The sequence below is a fragment of the Littorina saxatilis genome, linkage group LG2 (assembly GCF_037325665.1).
Source record: "Littorina saxatilis isolate snail1 linkage group LG2, US_GU_Lsax_2.0, whole genome shotgun sequence".
Classification (NCBI taxonomy): Eukaryota; Metazoa; Mollusca; class Gastropoda; order Littorinimorpha; family Littorinidae; genus Littorina; species Littorina saxatilis.
The window spans coordinates 20,431,196-20,447,816 of NC_090246.1; the positions used below are offsets into that span (position 1 = coordinate 20,431,196).

At 40.8% G+C, this 16,621-nt stretch overlaps 1 protein-coding gene and 1 long non-coding RNA gene across 5 annotated transcripts; both read left to right on the forward strand.

Annotated features, from left to right (window-relative positions):
• Positions 1-201: 201 nt before the first annotated feature.
• On the forward strand, positions 202-15,418 carry LOC138958443 (uncharacterized). Of its 4 annotated transcripts, none has more exons than XM_070329596.1 (6): positions 202-260; positions 3,735-4,346; positions 4,608-5,848; positions 6,257-6,398; positions 12,139-12,319; positions 13,503-15,418. In XM_070329596.1, the coding sequence occupies exons 3-6, from the start codon at positions 4,719-4,721 to the stop codon at positions 13,631-13,633; spliced, it is 1,584 nt and encodes a 527-aa protein (XP_070185697.1). In that variant the 5' UTR covers positions 202-260; positions 3,735-4,346; positions 4,608-4,718; the 3' UTR covers positions 13,634-15,418. The 4 variants fall into 4 exon arrangements, with proteins under 4 accessions (XP_070185697.1, XP_070185696.1, XP_070185698.1 ...); XM_070329595.1 differs by having other exon boundaries at positions 225-370; XM_070329597.1 differs by having other exon boundaries at positions 225-370; positions 4,039-4,346.
• LOC138958445 (uncharacterized) lies at positions 6,533-9,980 on the forward strand. Its single transcript, XR_011453402.1, has 2 exons — positions 6,533-7,213; positions 8,637-9,980. It is a non-coding gene; the product is annotated as an uncharacterized lncRNA (long non-coding RNA).
• Positions 15,419-16,621: the final 1,203 nt, after the last annotated feature.

Sequence of the window (16,621 nt, forward strand, 5' to 3'; positions counted from 1 at the left end):
GAGTTACCTTTTCCTGTGCGATACGTTTTCACGAGAAAAAAAGGCTTAGCCTTCAATTAGAAATGCAAGAATGTTCAGAAAAAAATGATATGATAAGCCCTTAATTTCAAAAGAAGAGTTAGCAAATAGGTCTTGGAACTATGTCTGATTAATCAAAATTTCGGTACTCAAGCTTTCGTTTTCTTTCCAATCTGTAAAGTCCTTCGAACTAACTTCCGCTCACAACGACCTGTCATGGCGACGGTGGGTCACAACACCGTGTCAGCTTGAATCATGCGGTGTGTGCAATCAGTACACTGTTAAACCATTCTTGAAAGTGATTTTTGCAGACACATATGCAAAGAATAACTATGGAGTGCTGCTCGACCAGGTGACCTTTCGATTTATTTTTTCATAAAGATGTTTTCCCAGTAAGATGCCTCTACCACGGGCCACGGGGGGTCAGGCATTCGCGTGTCACTGTCAATGACTTATATGAGTTGATCTGTTCACGCAGGGGACTCAGCCTGCTTATGGCTTGCTCTAATAGTAAATTTCGCACGTGCACCGATAAAATGAACAAATAAAACGACAAGAAAAGTACAAAATCGTTGAAGTGCGCTTATACTTACTGCTGTGAAACATGCAGTGTTGTTTCCATCCTAGGCGGACAAGAGGTCAGCTTGACCTGGACTGAAACTATGTATAGGCCCAGATGTGCCAGCTACGGACAAGTACAGTGGCCTAGTGGATAAGATGCCGGCCTCCCATGTGGAAGGTTGCGGGTTCGAATCCTGGCCGTGCACGGTTGATTATGGATGGTGATTTTTTTTACCTCCCAGGTCAACTTATGTGCAGACCTGATAGTGACTTATTCCCCTTCGTGGGTACACGCAAGCGCATTATAAAGATCCTGTAAACCATGACAGAGTTCAATGGGTTATAGAAACTCGAAAATACCCAGCATGCTTCCCCCGAAAGCAGCGTATGGCTGCCTGAATGGCGGGGTAAAAACGGTCATACACGTATTACTATTAGAATGTGAGAGTTGCAACCCATGAACAAAAGAAAAAGAAGAGTCCCAGTTTGAAAAAAAAAAAGCTCAGTCAGAAGAGCTCTTATCTATATCAAAACTATTGGACAGTCGACCGGCCAGGGGTCACAACAATGCGTCAAATCAAAAAAAGTATGTATCAATGACCTAAGACTGAGGCCTGAGAACAATGAACATGCACCATAGCAATTTTAGGTTTGGAAAGAAAAAGAGAACAAAGCAAAGAAAAGTATAAAGAGTAAAATATCAAAGTCGTTACTTGAAATAAGAGTGGTTTTATTGGCTCACGTAAGTGTAGCCTATGCGATCATAACTTTGTCTGTCTGTGCGTTTGTGTGTTTGTGCGTGCGTGTGTGTGTATGTCTGTGGTAGAAACTCTAACATTTGAAGACGTCACATTACATTGACGTCACATTATGACGTAAGAGGGTTAGACGTCACGCGAAGGAAGTACTGAAAGTCTCGGTCATTATTATTTTGAGCGCGCCGAGACTAGTTGGCAGTCGTGTCCTGTAAGTAGGCTACATGCAGACAGACAGATCTAGATCTAGTGTCTCGCTTTCTTGCACAGTTTCACCTATGCTCTTTCTGTGTGTGTGTGTGTGTGTGTGTGTGTGTGTGTGTGTGTGTGTATGTGTGACGGAGTGATTGAGTTTGTGTTACTGTTTGTCGATTTCTTACGTGAGCCTTGATGGCTTCGCCTCTTGTTAATGTGTTGATGAGTACAACACGATTTTAGAAGCTTGCTTTCTTCAATCAGAAGCAGGAGCCAGTGGCAGGTATGGTTATGCAGAAGTAACATTGACACTAGTCAGGTTTACGAAGTCTCCCAAATTATGTTACATTATAATTAAACTTTTTTGACATTATAATTTATATATAATTGTAGATGAGTTGTTCTTTGCTATTGGTGACCAAACAGTGGAAACTTACTGAAATTTTCAAAATGCAGCTACAACCTGGAAAATACTATTCCTGTCAAGTGGAGCCCTTGTATTATTTGAGTCTAAAAAGAAAATGTCAGGAACTTTTATGGTTCGGACAAAAAAGCAGACTGACTGGTGGGGGTCACAATGGAGTAACCTGCAGTACTTTGTGACACCAAATTTACACAGCATATCTATTAACTAATTCTGTGAAACAATTTGAGTAAACTCCATGAAAACAGAGTGTTTGCTGTTAGTTTGTCATGTATTGAAGAATTTTTGATGTACAGTTTAGTGTTGTTAGGTTCAGTAATTTTGTGACACCGTTTGCAGGTTACCTTGTAGTTTGATCTTTTTGTGGCAACACAACTGCTTACAGCAGGGCAGGGATATTTTGGTCAGTGATTGTTTAAAAGGGTGTAACTTGGAATACCTACAGATTATTAGAATCAAATGCAAACTACTGCTCAAATGTATCAAAACAGAAAGAGGTAACCTGCAAATCACGCGACACCAAATTGCCAATACTTGTGCATGTATTACGCTGTACTGGTGCAATCAATCAAATTATGCTACAAATGAATGTTATAAAGGAGACAATACCAACACAAACAGTTCTGCAACTGTATTGCCAAAAAACAGCGAAGAGTGCCACCTAAACTTCGCAGAACTATTATCTGTGGTCACCTGCGTACGAATGAAACCATTCGAGAATGGCCGGTCGCTGCATAGCTCCCGATAATTTTTAAGTCCTGTGCTCTAAAATAACCATACTATCAACTTTAACATCAATAATTTTACGAAGTAAGCATTAAGGAAACTTGTGCAACTTACCTGCACTTTCAGTTTTCGCAAAATCAATGCGATACGGTTGATTTTCAGGACGAAACCGCGGTGGCACAGAGACATTTCGCGTGAAAGTAACCTGCGAACAGAGTTACCTCGCTTCTGTGACACGTCATCAATTTTGCCGTACACAAACTTTTCTATGTAGTACACAAAGCTCGGGACATCATCACTATTTGTGTGTTTACCCTGCCGTCTTCCGGACTGAGGCCGCACGAGAACAATCCATGCTCAACTGCGCGAGCGAAGAAATGAAAATCGGGGTAACCTGGCGAACATTTGTGACGGCAGATACGAAAGTCACCGTTGCGAGGTACACGGATGTATATTCACGCGACCAAATATCTTCATCTATCGATAATGATGCCATGATTTGAAAATAAAAATGTGTGTTTGCCTTCCTGGCGCTCAGGCCGGCAAATTGTCTTTCTTCAGTGGATCGGATTTGTGACGCCGCGCATTCGAAGGTTACCAGTTTTTTATCGGACGCAGCACGCGAGCAGGAGAGGGTCAGTTGTCCAAATAAGATTTTGTGCAGTTTAATCCAAGTATAAGTTATCGTTGAATGATAACAGTTATCCTTTCTAGAGCAGCTGTCGGTTTGAAATGTGTTGTGAACATGGCAGGGGTCTGTCATTCCACGTTTTGGCCGCCATTTTGTGAACAAAAAACGAAAACAAGCAGGAATAAGTGCTACTTCTGTCATATTATTTTCCTTCATGGTGATTTTGTTGATACTGCTACATCAGTAGAATGCAGTAATTATCTTATTTTGTCACCATCATTCCCCGTAATTTAAAAAATTGATTTTACTTGATGTCACCCACCGCAGTCACCATTAGCGAAGAACAACTCAAATGTAAATTGTAATGCAAAAGCATGCACCTGTGAGTTTGATTCTAAAACACTTTTTATTTTTTATTTTTCAGTTATCTGGTTTGTGGGCTTTGGTCAAAGCTATAGTTCGTTGGCCATGCTGGAACTGGAAGAAACACTGCGAGAAACATTGATCTTCTTTTTCCGCTTGTCATGGCGCTACGCTGACATCATCATCTTCTGCAATGCTACCCATCTGGCTCTCATTGCTCTGTACTCCATTGCAGAAGTGGAGGATGAGTAAAAGCTGGTCTGTGTGACGATGAAGATTCCTGTGCAACCTTGCAATTTCTAAACAATTGAAGCATTGACAACTCAGTGCTTCACTGAAATACCTCCCTCCTTTCACTGTTTCAGTGTCATTTTGCAAGTGGGATATATGGAACTTCTGATAGCGCTGCAACCCACTGAATAGACAGCATTGCCTCTGAGACCTGTAGCCAGTCTGCCGCACTGCAGACACTCCAATGTCAGAGCTATTACTTCTGCCAGACACAGTGTCTGTGCACGTGCCTCCTTTGTATCTGGACCTAACAAGAGAATTTAGCAGAGTGCTTATGTTCTTCTTCTGCTTCGCCTGGAAAGTAAAGATCCGCCTGCCCACTCTTCTGACTGTTGCCTTCCTGGCCTTCGATATCCGAGTGCGAGTGGAGATTGAAGTTCAGGTGTGGTTCTAGCTTTTTCTTCTGCTTCTTGTTTAAGTCTGTGTAAGTGAGAAATGTGTACTTCTGTGAGAAAGTGCTTACTGTTAGATGCAATGATGATCATTTGAGTGGTGCTCTGAAGGAAAAGGGCACATTCAAGCGTTATCAAATGTAGTTTTATTTTTTGTTGTAAATCTAACTTAGAGTAGATTTAATCTGTTTGTGTGTTAGCTTTTTAAATCTGAAGTGTATATTAAAGCGAAGTTTGTTAATCTGTCACAGTTTTGATGACCTGCCACAGAAGGAAGATCAAGCAGGGAATGTGAGAGTGCATAGTACCTGAACCAAGGACAATTTATTGAAGGAACAAACGGGTCTGCAAAAACCATCAGCATGAGCCGAGGTGTGCGTGACCTTCGAGACCTGGTCTGTGTTTCACGTCTGACTTACCGTGACAGTGATGAAGAGGATGAAATATGGAGTGATGAGGAGGTTGTGAAACGAGATCTCAGTGGCTTGCAACTGAGTGATGGTAGCACCAGTCCAGCTAGCCGCTCCAGTTCTGCTGGAACCAACCCACCTGTTCGTCTCCGCTCTTCAGACTCTGTGTTTGTCACCAACGGCTCACCTGTAGACAAGTCAGACAGCACTGTGACGGTGAGTCTGGAAGATGCGGCAGAACTGTCCTCCGGTAGCAGTAGTAGTACGGTGAAATCCAAATCTAAATCAAAACCCAGCAAGAGGAAGCGTAAGAAGAAAGCTATGCAGCTGATGCCCCAGCAGTTTGAATTGCCCAAGTCTGCAGTCTTACCTCCAGTTTCTGTAGATAGGTTCTTGTTCGCACAAGAACCTTCACCGCCAGACTCTCGTTACAGGGCAGTTGGTGCTAGCGTTGGTGCTGGTGATGGTCAGACAAAACGGGGAGACTTTGACCCCATGCTGGCATACATGGACGCTACCATTGTGGCAGAATGGCTCACGCGCTCCAACACAGCCCTGGAGGATCTGACCACGTACTGCAACCAGGGCGACAACTTTGTGCAATTTGCCCACTTCTGGCTGTTGGACTTCCCTGAGACTCAGAAACAGGAAATCTATGAAATGGAGTACGAGATTCTGGTGGAGGAGGTGGGCCTTGCCTTTGCTGTGGGCAAGGAGTCGAGGAAAGTGGTGAGGAGAGACGTGACGGACCTTGTGTCCGCTCTTTTCAGAGAGTACCCCACAAAACTCTTCAGCTCCAGGGGTTCCGTTCTCTTCCTCGACCACCTGGACATTCTCACTTCAGAACGTGCTGAGCGGTACAAGAAGCTTTTATCAGATGTACGCTGTTCCACTAAGAATCGACAGTACGCCCAGTGGTTGCTGGCCACAAGGTCGTTTGCGTTGGTCAACATGTGGGGTGCCGTCATCAACTTCTACCGTAACATGTTGGGTCAGCATGGCATCCCTCCTGGTCTACCTGTACCCGTTCTGGGCTCATCTGGGGATAATGTTTACCAGCGACGTTTGGCCCAGGCTGTCAGGTAGTTAGTGTGAATTGTGTGTGTGGTGTGTGAATTTGATTGGCTTGGATGCATGGTGTTTACTATTATTTTGATTATAACATGTCATTTTGTAATCCTTTGTGAGGGAATGGTAAGTCTTCTCTTCCGCGCTTGTGAGCAAAAAGTAAAACTCTTGCTTTTTATTTTTTTGAGTTTTTGTTGTTGATTTTCCGCCCTAGCATTAAGGTAGCTATCTACTCCATTTTCAGAGATAAACACTGTCACTGGTTATATTTATGCTATTGTTGAAAGAAGAAAATGTGTTCACATTACATAACGCTTTAGTGGTTAATGGTTATAACATCTTACTCTTAAGCAGAAAAATTCTTTGTGTCAGGCAACTTAATTTGTGACTAACCTTTCTTTTCAAATTCTTGTTGTGTGCAGGCTAGGTTTTCCAGATGTAGTTCATTACTTGATCAGCGGAGGCCATGTAGATGTGACAAAGTCTGACGTGCATGGCCGATCATTGCTCTTCTCTGCCATCATGCATAACCAGCCAAAGGTTGTTCACTATCTAGTCACCAGAGTAAGTGCTTTTTTTCTATCCAGTTTTGTTTTTGTTTGAATAATTTCTGCGCATGTGTCTGTTCTAGGTGCTGCTTAACCTTAGGAAGTTGCATGATGGGTTGCGGTTTAACATAGCTATGAGTATGAGGAGAAATTTGTAACATTAAGGGCAGACCGGGTAGGCAAAATGAGTTTTTTTTGGTCTCATCCACCTTTTTGGGGTTGTTGCATTTTTCACACCTTTGAACATCCTGGAATGCATTCAATAATCTGCTTTTGTCATTTTAGACATGTATTCATGTAAATAAAACCATTTTCAAACCGATGTTTTGTTGTTTTTGTCTGTGTTTTATCAAAAAAATCGAAAAAATGGTCTACTTTGGATACTCCGTGCTGGTAAATGTGCGCACATGACATGACCCTTCGCTGTTCAAACTGTGTGGAAATTTCCGTTCTTCAAGATGACGTCATCACCGTTGGGGAATTTCCGTTGACATAGGCACAAAGAGAGAGAATCCGTTCCAACCGAAACCCCGGAATTAATATATGCAAATATATGTAGGTCAAAGGCATTTGGCGCAAGCGCAGTAGACAACTTATCAGTCCCCCGGTGTCAACAAATCCATGACTTTTTCACCGATTCAGCAGCATTTTTCAAAGTTTTGAGCTGCGGAGAACAACCCTAACATTGGAAATGTTCGGCGTAGTGGAAAGAAATATCAGAGAAAGATGAACCAGCAGCAGCGAACAGTAGAAGGAAGTAACAACACTCCGAAATGAACCAACATGATCGAATTGAAGCAGACGACATTCTAAGATTCTTGACTCGACGAGGTGGGTTTTGCTTCTTTCTCTTTTCGATCTTGTTTGTTTGACAACGTGATTTATTGCACATTGTTATGTTGTTGTTGTTGTAAGAATGTGTTAGGGTTTGCAGGTAAATGATAAACAGTTTGTGTCTGAAGTATTTTGCGGGTTTCTTGATCCAATTTACTGACCATGCCGCCGCCGCAACCCCCTCCCCCCCCCCCCCCCCCCCCCCCGCCCCTCCCTCCCTCGATCATCTCTGTGATATCGTCTTCACAACCCCTATTTTATTCTTCGCTGGCCAGTCCTTGAGAGCTTACTATGGTGTAACATGTCATCATTATTCTTTGTCTGTGGTCAAACTGAGAAGCAGCATCTGAGCGATGTACGACTGACACAGTTTCTGTTTCTGGTCATTGACCGTAGGAAAATAAGTACCCTACTAGAGAGCGTTCTCTAATTCTAAAGGATTGGTTTACACCAGCATGGCTGACCAACCTATCATTGACAGCAATATTGTTGTCAAATCTTTTCCATTAACTAAGGAATAAAAAAAATAGATCCAATTTACTTCACCAAAGAAAAAAAAAAGAGTTAAACTAAAGGACTGGGGATGCAACTCATGAATCAAAAGCATAAAGATCACCTGCAAACAGTGCTAGGTTTAGGAAATCTGAAAATGTATACACACACACAGAACACACACACACACACACACACACACACAAAACAGACAACAGACAAGAAACAAGCAAATACATAGCAAGTGTGATGAAAAGAATTAATTTTAAAAGAAAAATATGAAAAGAAAGGAAGAAAGAAAGAAAATAATTCAGCTAGTTTCAGTATTAGTTCCTGTGTGTATCATTGTATGTGATTGTGTGGTTACTCAAATCCCATTGTAAACTTGACATGTAAATTTTGTGATAGGGGCTGGTATGTATATATATGGGATAACCTTCTGTGAGGTTTAGTGTGTGACAGGGTGAGAATACTTTGATTTCTTTTGCTTTTTCGTGGCTGCTTTTATTTTCAATTATTTATCATTATATATATTAAAACATACACTTTTTGTCATTAAGTTGTGTGTGTTTGGGTATTAATAAGTAGTGCAAATCCACATGTAATGAGTATGAGTCACTGTTAAATTAATGAATGTCTTTTGTGTGTGTGTGTGTGTGTGTGTTCGTCAACCGACATATGTGGGTACGAGCCGCTGAGGTGGTTGTAAGAAAACCCGCCTGGTTCAGTGGTTGGGGGCTGATTGGGATTTCTGATTTACCGGCCTAGCCAAAAAGTTGAGGTACACCCCATGTAACATGGTCATTTGCAAAATAAAGTACAAGCACTTGTTGACGTTTATATTGAGTCTTAAAATTTGCAGCTTATTACAAACAAAAACCATGGACAGTTGTATCAAATATTAAATCAGTGTTTGTGTATTTATTAGGTTGGAGCAAGGGGAGAACCAGTCCTCCTGTGGTGGCAGCGAGGAGAAAGATTGACCTGATGGAAAAGTTTGCTAAACCGGAACTACCCTCTTCCACAGCAGAAACATCAGCTTTGCCATCTTCTGACCAACCATAAGAAGATACAGATACTTTGCCATCTTCTGACCCATCACAAGCAGATATGGATACTGGTACTGTGCAACGTCACTCCGCTGACATGTGTTGGGCTTTTGTCAACATTGATCAGCTCAATCTATTGCTGAAAGGTCTATATCCTGTACTGAATGCTTGTCTGATAGCAGTCTGATTATGAAAGAAGGTGATGCATCAGCCCAAGGATTTGCACAGGCCATGCATCTGGAGTGCATATGAGTGTCCATTCAAGTCTGCAGTTGTTTACTCTTCTCCCGGTGTTTGCAACGCTTCGGGTGGTAAAGTTGCATTTAAAATAATCCGCGTATGACCATGTTGGTACATGGAAAGGGACATTCAGCTTTACAGAAATTTGCTGCAGTGTTAGGATTGAGCACAGAAATACTGTAATTAAAATGTTGCAACTTTTGAATGGCTTGATAGCTTTGTTCCATTTGTGTATATATAATTATGTAATGCTGTTGATGATTTGTGAAGCATCATTTCTATGCAATGGAATAAGAAATCAGTGCATCCGTTGGGTTTTTATGAGTCTGACAGTTTGGTTCTGATCAATATTTTCATATCAGCACAAACACAGATAATTGACTTTTTTAATGTTTTCATATGATTTTTTTTTAAATTAAAAAAATCTGATAATTTGATTATCAAATCATTTCCCCTTCATAGTTAAAGTGTTATTCTGGTTAAAAAAAACCACCCCATTAATTCAAGCTCTACTGTGGTACTAGTTTACCGGGGTACTAGTGAGACTCTTTTACATGCTGTTTTCTCTACATGTAATTTGAGACAAAATGTGGTAATTAAAATGTTGTAACTTTTGAATGGCTAGATGGATTTGTTCCAATTTTGTATATGTTGTTTATGATTTGTGAAGCACCATTTCTGTGCATGGAATAAGAATACAGTGGATTCCTTGTGTTTTTATGAGTCCGACAGTTTCGTTTTGATTCATATCTGCACTAACATAGATGAGTTTTCAAATGATTTTTTAAAAAAAGTCCGGATAATTTGATCGTCAAATCATTTCCCCATCATAGTAAAGTGGTCATTCTGATAAAAACATATGAATTCAGGGTGCACTGTGCTACTTGTTTTTGTATGTACTGGTTCAAATCTTTAAAATGCTGTTTTCTCTGAATGTAATTTTCAGACAAAACGCTACAATTAAAATGTTGCAACTTTTGAAAGGCTTGATGGATTTGTTCAGTTTTTGTATATGTTGTTTATGAGTTGTACAGCATCAGTTCTGTGCATGGAATAAGAGTTCAGTGCATTGGTTGGGTTTTTATGAGTCTGACAGTTAGGATCTCATGTATTTTTCTTATCAGAACTGAACCGGTAACTGAAAATGCTAAATTAAAATAATATATTGCTTAGAAATGCTTTTCGATGCACAGAATTATTAAACACACACATATTGCTGCAAAGAAGAAAAATTGGATCAAAACATGCACTGGTTCACAAACTGCAACATTTTAAAAAAAGCACATTTTATAACGTTTTTTTCACATTTTGGTGAATAAAACCCCGAAAAATTGCTTTTCACTCAAAATTTAAAATGGTTTCCCTTAATTAGGTTATTCTGCTTGCAAAAATCAAACAAGCAGCAAACTGTTTCCAAAATAAAAAAAAAAAGTGCCCGCCTACCCTGTCTCCCCTTAAAATCTGGGAGAAGAAATGTGTTGCTGAGATTATGGATGTGATATATGTTAACCCTTAGTTACACTGGTGCAATTCTGTAACACATGTTAGATAGCCACTGGTGAATTAACAGAGAGAAAAATAAAGAAAACGGTCAAATAGGTTTTCGCATCCATGGGAGGTAATCGGAACCGACCAAACAGACTGAGCCAGTAGCGCGACATATGTCGTGACAACCAGGTGACAGTATATGTAAAGTAGCACGACATATGTCGCGACAACCAGCCTAAGGGTTAAGAAGTAGAAACTCAATATCTGATAATTGTAACAGTTTAAAAGATTAGTCTGATCTACATTTTGGTTACGTCAGCAGTCTTGTTGGCTCACGTAAGTGTAGCCTATGCGATTCAAACTTTTGTCTGTCTGTGCGTGCGTACGTGTGTGATAGAAACTTTAACATTTCACTGAACACCGAAATACTAATTTTACCGGGTTATTATCCAAGCAACAGCTTCAAAGTATTGAAGCAATGATCAACATTTCGTCGGCACGTATGTAGATAAAGTGTGTATCCAAAGAAAACGGGTGGTGGTGGGTTTTGGGGGGGGGGGGGGGGGGGGTAAAAACAAGTGACTGTTTGTGTTGTGTGTGGTATGTAGACCAGGTCAGGTGTCAAGGTTAGGTCAGATCGCGTGAAGGATTGTGGTATAGATACAGTTCTCACCCAGCTGCAGTTCGCCGATTCGGGGAAGACGATTACACATTGTTTGGTTTCGTAGCGGCTCCAGAAAAAATAGACAAAGAAGATACCAAAGGAGATTTCCAACAGGTTGATCTGCACAGCGTGTTTTCAGTGTCTGCGCGAGGAAGCGCTGTCGAAATGGCAGTGTCGATCTCAGTGGCAGTCGTGTCCCCGTAAGTAGGCTACAGACAGATCTAGATCTAGCGTCTCCCACTCTTGCACCGTTTCTATGCTTACTGTGTGTGTGTATGTGTGACGGAGTGATTGAGTTTGTGTTACTGTTTGTCGATTTCTGACGGGAGCCTTGAAGGCTTCGCCTCTTGTTTTCCTGTTGATAACAAAAGTTTGTCCAGTTTCTTTCCTTCTGTTGTTGTAAACCTTTTCCATTCTTCTTGTTTTTATTCATTTGATGTTTATACCGCTGCTGTTTTTGTGGCTACAAGTATGCATGAAGATTGTTTGAGGGGTGAAGTGAGTATAGAAGTTAAACACTGCTGTGTAGAAAAGGCTAGTTAACCAGACATCAGGCGTGAAAGTGGCGAGTATTTTACTCGCCATGGCAAGTAGAAACATGTAACTGGCGAGTAGAAATGTTCATCTTCTCGCCAAATGCGAGTCAAGTTGCTGAAACAAATTGTTGGTTTGGCTACTAAAGCTTGCTCTCTGGCTAGTACGTTTTCAGAATCAAAGGCAAGTACACCATTTGTTGGACCTTCAGGGCTGGACATCCAGATATAATGGCAACCCTTGCAGTGCATACATTATTCTTGCAAGTCACTATCATATATATTTCGAAATACAAATGTAATTGGTTGCACACTTTTTTATGGGAAGGTGGTTTTTGTGACAGTTTGACATGGTACATCCTCACCTACATAATTCCCTCCTCCCCCCCCCCCCCCCCCCCCCCCTCCTTCTTGCCTGCATGCTATGGTAAAATGTTGTGATGGTGGTGGTGACAGGTCACGTCCGCTTTGGATGTAAACCAGGCCTCTGATACCGGCAACACCCCATTGCACGCAGCTTCTAACACCGGCAACACAGAGATTGTGAAAGTGCTGTGCCATAGTCCGGAGATCAGCGTCAACTGCCTCAACCTTCAGTGTGAAAATGCCACCCCTCTGCATCTGGCAGTCATGCATGGTATGCTTTGGATAGTGTTGCTTAGTTGCTTTGTAATCTGCATGAGACTCTCAAACTCAAAGTATGCTTGTAGAGAAACTGCAGACTGACTCCGCTGAAGGATGATTGGTGTGGGGTTACTTTTTTTTCTTTTTGAATCTTTTCACTGTTTGCATGTTTGGGGTGGGGGAATTTTGTTGTGGTTTTGTTGTGTTTGTTTGCATTAGAACCTGACGTTATCTTGTTTCTTTCTTATCAATTGGTTTAGATGTTTCATTTTGCTTGCTATTTTCAGTGCACTTCATAAGGCCTAAAAAAAAAAAAGGTGTGGTTACGGTAACCCGACCGACCCTATTTTTAGGGGCCGACCCTATAACTTTTTATTACATTTGTCAAAAAAAACCACCAAAAAACAAGAAAACGAGTGCAGAGAACGCAATGTCAGGTAGGTTTAATTTGTACACATTAGAAAAAAAAGTTTAAAAAAAAGTGATTGCCTACCTTCCTACCCTATTTTTTTGTGGCTATGTTACCTTAACCACACCTATTTTTGGCTCACGTAAGTGTAGCCTATGCGATCGTAACTTTGTCTGTCTGTGCGTGCGTATGTGCGTGCGTGTGTATGTCTGTGGTAGAAACTCTAACATTTGAAGACGTCACATTACATTGACGTCACATTATGACGTAAGAGGGTTAGACGTCACGCGAAGGAAGTACTGAAAGTCTCGGTCATTATTATTTTGAGCGGGCCGAGACTAGTTGGCAGTCGTATCCCTGTAAGTAGGCTACATGCAGACAGACAGATCTAGATCTAGTGTCTCGCTTTCTTGCACAGTTTCACCTATGCTCTTTCTGTGTGTGTGTTTGTGTGTGTGTGTGTGTGTGTGTGTGTGTGTGTGTGTTACTGTTTGTCGATTTCTTACGTGAGCCTTGATGGCTTCGCCTCTTGTTTGTGTGTGCCTAATACAAACACATGAAAGTGCATTTTGAAGTTGACAGCAAGTAGGGTTGGTGCATGATTACTTCCCTTGCTCTCTTCTCAAGGCACAATCTGTTTTCTTGAACTAAAAAACCCATTATATATATATATGTAAACCCCCAAAATTTCACCTGGGCCATATTTTTTAAGTATTGGAGAATGTCTTCTTTGCGGATACAGAGACACATTTGCATGATGATGTGTGTGTGTCTGTGTGTGTTTCAGGGCATGGAAAGGTAGTAGAGGTGCTGGTTGCGGCAGGGGCAGACCCTACTCTAAAGATGGGGGACCTTTCAGCAATAGACATTGCCAGAGACTTTAACCATTCTGATCTACTTCCTTTACTCCAGTCTTGACGTATGTGATCAATATAGCCCTTTCAGACACATCGTTGGTGATATGCCATCTATATCTCTAGATTTTCAAAGTGATCCTTACCGCTTGAATCTGATAAGCGGTAGCTTCTGCACCTATGATTGGTGATCTGTCTGCTTTGAGCTTTGCTTATTAGCCTTATAGTTTGATTTCAGCTCATTGTACATTGGTCTAGACATCTGCTGCGTCTCCTAGCAACTTGCTGCTGGATTGAACTAAACTTGCATTTAGGGTCTAAGAGGAATTTTGTGTTTCTGGTTTCTGCATTTTTTTCTTTGTTGAAAATAAAATATGTTCTTTAATTATGCCTTGTTATGCGGCGGAGTAATCTCAATTTGCTAAATTAAATCAAAATTGAATCAAGAAGGGGATGTAATATTCCTTGTAGTTGTACAGCAGATGGGCTTTTCAATTTCTCTCATACATTTCAGACTTCTTTTTCAGAGCTAGGGAGATGTGTTTCAATTTTACTTTTCATGGCTAAGAGATTTTTTTGCATTTGAAATGACTTGCATAGAAAGATTTTCAGTGAAAGCTGTGTTTGTGTAAACGTGTGGTTTCATCTGTGAAAGATGTAAACATATTAAAGCATTTAAGTATGAAGATCATTTTGCATACATGTGTTCTTTGAGGTTGCTTCTAGTTCCAGAAAAGAATGACTTGTGATTGCTGTGTAAAGATCATGCTTTGTTGGTGCTCAAGATTTAATTCAGCTTCCACAGCATGTGACTTTTGGTGTGATGTGAGTGCATTGGTAATGTCCTGAGATTGTAGACATGAAGAGTCTCTTTAAAGTAATTTATTGGTTCAGCCAGCTGTTGCAGGTTGTATGATTGATGTGCCACTTCCACTTCCATATATTTTAAAGTGTGGCATTCCTATCTGTCTTCTCTCTACCTCTCACTTTTCTTGTTTTGGGAATCTATTTGTACTTTTGAACAGGTGTAAAGATTAAAACAGGGTTTCAGGAAACATGAAGATCTCAATATTTACATGTACAGTGGTACCTGCGATGAAAGGACACCTGCTTGGGACCAGCCAGAAGTGTCCCTACATTGCAGGTGGCCTGTTGTGACAGGTATATTTTTAGTACAGATAGACATAAAACAAAAACTACTAAAGGTGTCTTTCAAGGGGAGGTTTCGTCTTTGAAAAGAAGCCTCGCAATCCAGATTCCACTGTACATTTGTGCAGGTTTCCTTCATTTCTGTTTGTTTCTATTTATGATAGGTCTGCCTAACTGCTCATCTTTTTGAAAGCAGTTGCTGCAAAATGATTGAATCCATGACTGCGAAACGTCAAAACTTATGATATACTTCCGCATATGTCATTGTGTATTTGTCAGAGTGCAAACTAAGTTTATTTTGATTGTTCTCAATCTAATTTAAAATTGTACACTCAGTATTACTGGGAATTTCAGTATTACTGAGCAGTGAACTGTACTATTATGTTATTGAAAGAATGTGGTTTTATTTGAATTTATTTTGATGAATTTCCAAAAGAAAGACTCACCAAAGAACTTCAAACCAAATGTAGTACATTTGTGATTGATATAGATCTATGGAATGCCAGTGTTTGATGCTTGTCTGCTGCCTAAAAAAAATGGTATGAGTGTACTTTACTTTAGGGTGCCAGGCTGTGCATTTTGTGAGATCTTTGTGAATTTTTCTTTTTTTCAGTTACACAATTAAACTGCCTTGTAAAAAAAATGTCTAATATGTGAAAACAAAGCTAACATTGGAAAATAAAATGATATTGAACCAGAACTGTTTTCAGGTTATTTTCATTAGCTGCTTCTCTATCTCACTTAGCAGGGCACAGATAATACTATAACTAAGTACACACTTTCACCTGACGTCCTGTACATATTTTAACTTCTTCCTTATTCAAAGTGTTCAAATTAACAACAATACGGCCATTGTAATGAAACACATGCCACATAACAGGAAAGATTCGAGTCTAAGCTTACAGATTTTCACACTACTTTGCCTGTCAGAGCTGATTCATGTTTTCTCTGTGAGTCGTTCTTTTTATGTGTCATTCTGTCTGTGTCCATACTTCTCTATTATTGTTTTCTCTTTCACCATTAACTTTCTGTAGATATTTTCGTATGTGTCTACCATTCTATCTGTCTCTACTGATATCCGTTTGAGTGTGAGAGAAAGAGAGAGAGAGAGAGAGAGGACAGTTCCCTCTCTCACACACACACACACACACACACTGGAAGAGAGCTAATGAAAAATACAGGCAGAAGGACTAAGATTTTACGGCCGTCTTTGCTAGGAAGGCCACAGTTCAAAGATATTTCTGAGTGCCTCAATGAAACAGGATTGTTCTGATCACACTAGCTTTAGGCAGGTTAATATGCCAACAAGTTTAAAACACATAAACTTAAGAAAAATACTGTCTAAAATTGAATCTGAAGAAATCGGCGTTCAATTTTTGCTGCCAGGTCTCGTAACCTTGCTGTTTACCTTGTGGACCTTGCCGTGCAAATCCATGTTTAAAGAAAATGATTGGATCCAAGGAGTCAAACACGAATCAGCAGGAAATGTTCTGTATGTCGTGGGAAGTCCTATCACACAAATCTTGTCAAAGAGGACTTAATCTGGTTGTGTAAGCCAACCTACGCAGTCTGCCTAACTCGGCACACACACGCGCACGCACGCACACATACACACACTCACACACACACACACACCGTGCACAGAATCGCCGACACGGGCGCGTGGGAGTGTGTGTGAAAGACAAAAACGTCGTGTCGGCGGCAGAGCCCATTACTTATTTGTCAAATGTGCGGCACTCGGCTCTCATTCGAATCGCACATTTGTTCATTTCTTTCCTATAAGCTAAATAGAAAAGAAGCAAGCTGAAATAGGCAATAACGTAACGATTGACCGCGGGTCACGCAACAAGGTGACGCAACTCTTTTTTCCTCACTCCCAAAACCCGGTGTAATGTCCCGGTCC